At 43.4% G+C, this 4,046-nt stretch overlaps 1 protein-coding gene across 1 annotated transcript in view; it reads right to left on the reverse strand.

The window, feature by feature from the left end:
- Window positions 1–4,046, reverse strand: part of LOC101853490 (trichohyalin) — a gene marked incomplete at its 3' end in the record, with an annotated part of 30,748 nt that overhangs the window by 25,172 nt on the left and 1,530 nt on the right. Inside the window, exon 3 of the mRNA XM_013087369.2 lies at window positions 3,177–3,271. Coding sequence (XP_012942823.2) covers window positions 3,177–3,271 — 95 coding nt within the window. The remainder of the gene's footprint in view (window positions 1–3,176; window positions 3,272–4,046) is intronic.

Below are 4,046 nucleotides of genomic sequence, written 5' to 3' on the forward strand. Positions count from 1 at the left end.
AATTCAAAATTTTGCTGGGACCAACGACGGAAAAAACGTCTTGCAATTTCTTGCATTTATAATATTTCTTTCGGATCTCTCCAAAGTCCAGACATTCGGTTAAGATGTGTCTAACGGTAAAAGCTGTGTCGCACCCGACACAGAACGGCTTCTCATCTCCCTGTAGGAGGTATTTGTGGGTCAGGGCCGTGTGTCCGATGCGCAATCGAGTAAAAATGACTTCGTCTCTTCTGGAGAGGTCCGAAGGATTTCGTTGTTCTAGTTTGGGTTTTATTTCATATAGGTTTTTTTCTGCTTTACCCAGTGGTTCTCCCACAGACTGGAGGTGTACTTTTTGACTTTATTTCTAAAGTCCGTCTGCGGGAGAGTGTTTGTCGTTGATCCCAGCAGAAGGGATGAAGCTTTCTTCGCCAGGTCGTTTACCTGCTCCTTTCCTCGGATGCCCACATGGCTAGGTATCCATGCGAACATGATGTTTTTTCCTATCTCGGATGGTGTGTGAATTTTCTGTTGTAGCCTAACTATTTTTGGGTGTAAGAGTGTGTAGTTTGTGATTGAGGTGATGCAAGACAGAGAGTCAGAAAGGATTAGGAAAGATTTGTTTGGAGAATTTTCTACGGAGTCCAGTGCCATGTCAATGGCAGTGGCCTCAGCAGAGAAAATGGAGGCTTCAGGATGAAGTCTCCTCTGGTGTGTACTGTTGGAAGATAGCGCTGCGGCGCCCACTTCATTGTCTTTTTTGGAGCCGTCCGTAAAGATGAGCTCCGCACCAGGGTATTTATCTATTAGTTTTTTGTATTCTGCTTTAAAAGTTTTGGTGTTTGTGCTTTCTTTGTTGTGTGTGGTCAGCTGTTAATCTACTTTTGTCTTGGTGAGGTGCCACGGAGGGAGGTCGGGGAAAAGAATTTGTTGGATGTCTTGTTTGGAAAAGTGTATTTTTTTTTAGGTCCTCAAGGATTCTGAGGCCGAAGGGTTTGATGAGTTTTTCGTTGTCTTGGAATTTGTTTATGGTTTCTGGGTTTGTTTTAAAAATGCTGTTGTGCGCTGGATTTTCCGGTGTTGAGCTCTGTTTAACTGCGTATTGTAGTGAGAGTTGTGTGCGTCTGAGTGAGAGTGGTGGTATGTTGGCATCGGCCAGGAGGCTCTCCACCGGAGAAGTGCGGAAAGCCCCCAGAACGAGACGGAGTCCTTGGTTCTGTATTGGGTCTAGCATTTTTAAGATGTGTGGTTTTGCCGATCCGTAGACTTGACAGCCGTAGTCAAGCCTGGACCGGACAAGGGAGATGTACAAGTGGAGAAGGTGTTTTGAGTCCCCGCCCCACTCCGGATGCGATAGAATTTTCAAAGCGTTTAGCGCTTTCTGGCACCTCACACGAAGGTCTTTGATGTGTGGTATGAATGTGAGTTTTTTTGTCGAAAATGACGCCGAGGAAACGAGCCTGGTCCTGGACGGGAATCCTTTCCCCGTATAGTGTCAAATCCAGCTGCAGCACACGTCTGCCTGTTCGGCAGAAGTGTACTGCAACCGTCTTTGACGGGGAGAACTTGAAACCGTAATTGTTTGCCCACGTTTCGAGTTTGTGCAACTGCGTTTGCAGCTGTCTTTCCATAGATCTCAAATGAGGATTTTTTGAACTGCAGCATATCAAAAAGTCGTCAACGTATAAAGAGCTGTCTATGTTGTTTTGGAAGGTTTTCACTATGGAATGTATTTTAATTTCAAATAGGAGAGGAGAAAGGATGCTCCCCTGGGGGACTCCCTTCTGTTGTTGGGGGTCTGAAAGGGAGGATCCGACACGAACCTGGAAGGAACGGTTCTTCAGGAAGTTGCCAATGCATGCAGGTCTCGAAGAATGCCATACTTCCAGGTTGTGTCAAAGGCTTTTTCTAGGTCAAAAAAGATGGCGATCATGTGGCCTCTTTCAGCGAACGTCTCGCGTATAAAGGTCTCCAGGCGGACCAGGTGATCCAGAGTGGATCGAGTTTTCCTGAATCCGCACTGGAGACCGCTCAGCGAGCTCGTCGTTTCCAGAAACCACATGAGTCGCCTGTGAATATTTTTTTCAATCAGTTTGCAGAGACAGCTCGTTAGTGCTATTGGTCTGTAATTGGATGGGTGTGTGTGGTCTTTGTTTGGTTTGGGTATTGGAATGACAGTGGCGAGACGCCAAGACTCCGGAAAGGAGTGCGACCGTCACATGTCGCTGTATATGTAGAGTAGGAGTGTGAGTGTTTCTGGGGGTAAGTGTCTAATGATCTGGTTGTGGATGTCATCCGGTCCCGGGGCTGTATCGCCCAGGTCCGAGATGCACGATGTTAGTTCGTCTATTGTGAAGTCTGCGTTGTAGGTTTCAGTGTTGTTTGAGTGGAAGTTTATGTGTTGTTTTTCTCTGTTAGTTTTGATGTTTTGAAAAGTGGCGTTGTAGTTTGCTTGGGATGAGTTTTTGGCGAGAGATGTAGCTATTGTATTTGCGATGTCTACTTGTGTTTCAGCTGTGGTTCCATCCGGCCTCTGGACGTGCGGAATTGTGTCTGTGCGTCTACCTAAGAATTTTTTAGCAATTTGGAAAACTTGGTTGAGTGGTGTCTGGCTTTTGATTTTGGAGATGTATTTTTGGAATGATTGTCTTTTGCTCTCCCTGAGGCATCTACGTGCCACAGTTCGAGCCTTTAAATAATTGATCTTGTTTTCTATGGTGGTGTTGTTGACGGCCCTTTACACGAATTTTCCTCACTTCACCCAGGTGGGAATGGGTACCCGGCTATAGATAGCGAAAGATCTTGTCCGTTTGTTAGTGTTTGAGCGCTTAATCAGCTGCTTGCACTGTATGCTTCCAGGGAAGCTGAGAATGTTTCGGAGTGTTCTTTGGTCTGCTGGGGTAATAATCTAGTGTAAAGCGCATAGAGCCTGCTGTTGAGCGGGGATATGCGCTATACAAATGCTATTTATTATTATTATTATCATTATTATTATTATTATTATTATTAATAATAATATTATTAATAATATTAATAATAATAATAATAATAATAATAATAATAATAATAATAATAATAATAATAATAATAAAAAACAAAAGCGGAAGTAGAACCAACAGCAACAAACACAAATAGCAAGATCAACAACAAGAGCAACGGCAGCAACAAACAAACAACATTAGCTTCCAGCTACTCACATTGACTCCCCTATCTTGAGATCAGCCGTGTGATGGGTACGCGCCCTGTCAAAGTTGTGCTTCTCTGTACAGGCACTGCCCATGAAACTGTGTACCTGGGGGGGGGGGGGGGGTGGAGGAGACGCAAGTGACAGCGAACGATTGCACGGTAAAACAAATGCTGTATTTTAATAATCACGTCGGCAGAATGATAACCTTTCAGTGTAGGAAGAACGCAAGACAGGTGGGGAGAAACAACAAAGAGAAGGTAAAGAAATTTGACCTATTAGTGGAACGTCCAAAAGCCTGCAAGTGACTTTTGGTACGATAAAATTACATTTCAAGTTCAAACAGAAATTAATGTGATAATGATGGCAGTTTCAGAGATTGAAAGAAAAGAAGTGTATTCTTTAAGCACATATTATTCACATATTATTAGTAGACGTCGTGCGTAGTATAATGTGTGAGCACAGGTTAGTATGCACACACACACACACACACACACACACACACACACACACACACACACACACACACACACACACAAACACACACACACACACACACACACACGCACACACGCACGTGTAGTTATGTATACTTATATTATTATGTTTAAAATAAACGCATATTATACATTCAATGGCATGAATGGTTTTAACGATGGCAACATGTTTAACAATAATTGCAACTATATGCCCTCTTAAAAATGAAGGACAACTTATCTTTAAAAAAGTTTAGATCTACAATGTTAATACGAACTACCTTCTGGTTTTGTATTGCCGGAGAAAGAGAGAGAGAGAGAGAGAGAGAGAGAGAGAGAGAGAGAGAGTGAGAGAAAGAGAGAGAGAGAGAGAGAGAGAGAGAGAGAGAGAGAGAGAGAGAGAGAGA

The sequence above is a fragment of the Aplysia californica genome, unplaced genomic scaffold, assembly GCF_000002075.1.
Source record: "Aplysia californica isolate F4 #8 unplaced genomic scaffold, AplCal3.0 scaffold00579, whole genome shotgun sequence".
Taxonomy (NCBI): Eukaryota; Metazoa; Mollusca; class Gastropoda; order Aplysiida; family Aplysiidae; genus Aplysia; species Aplysia californica.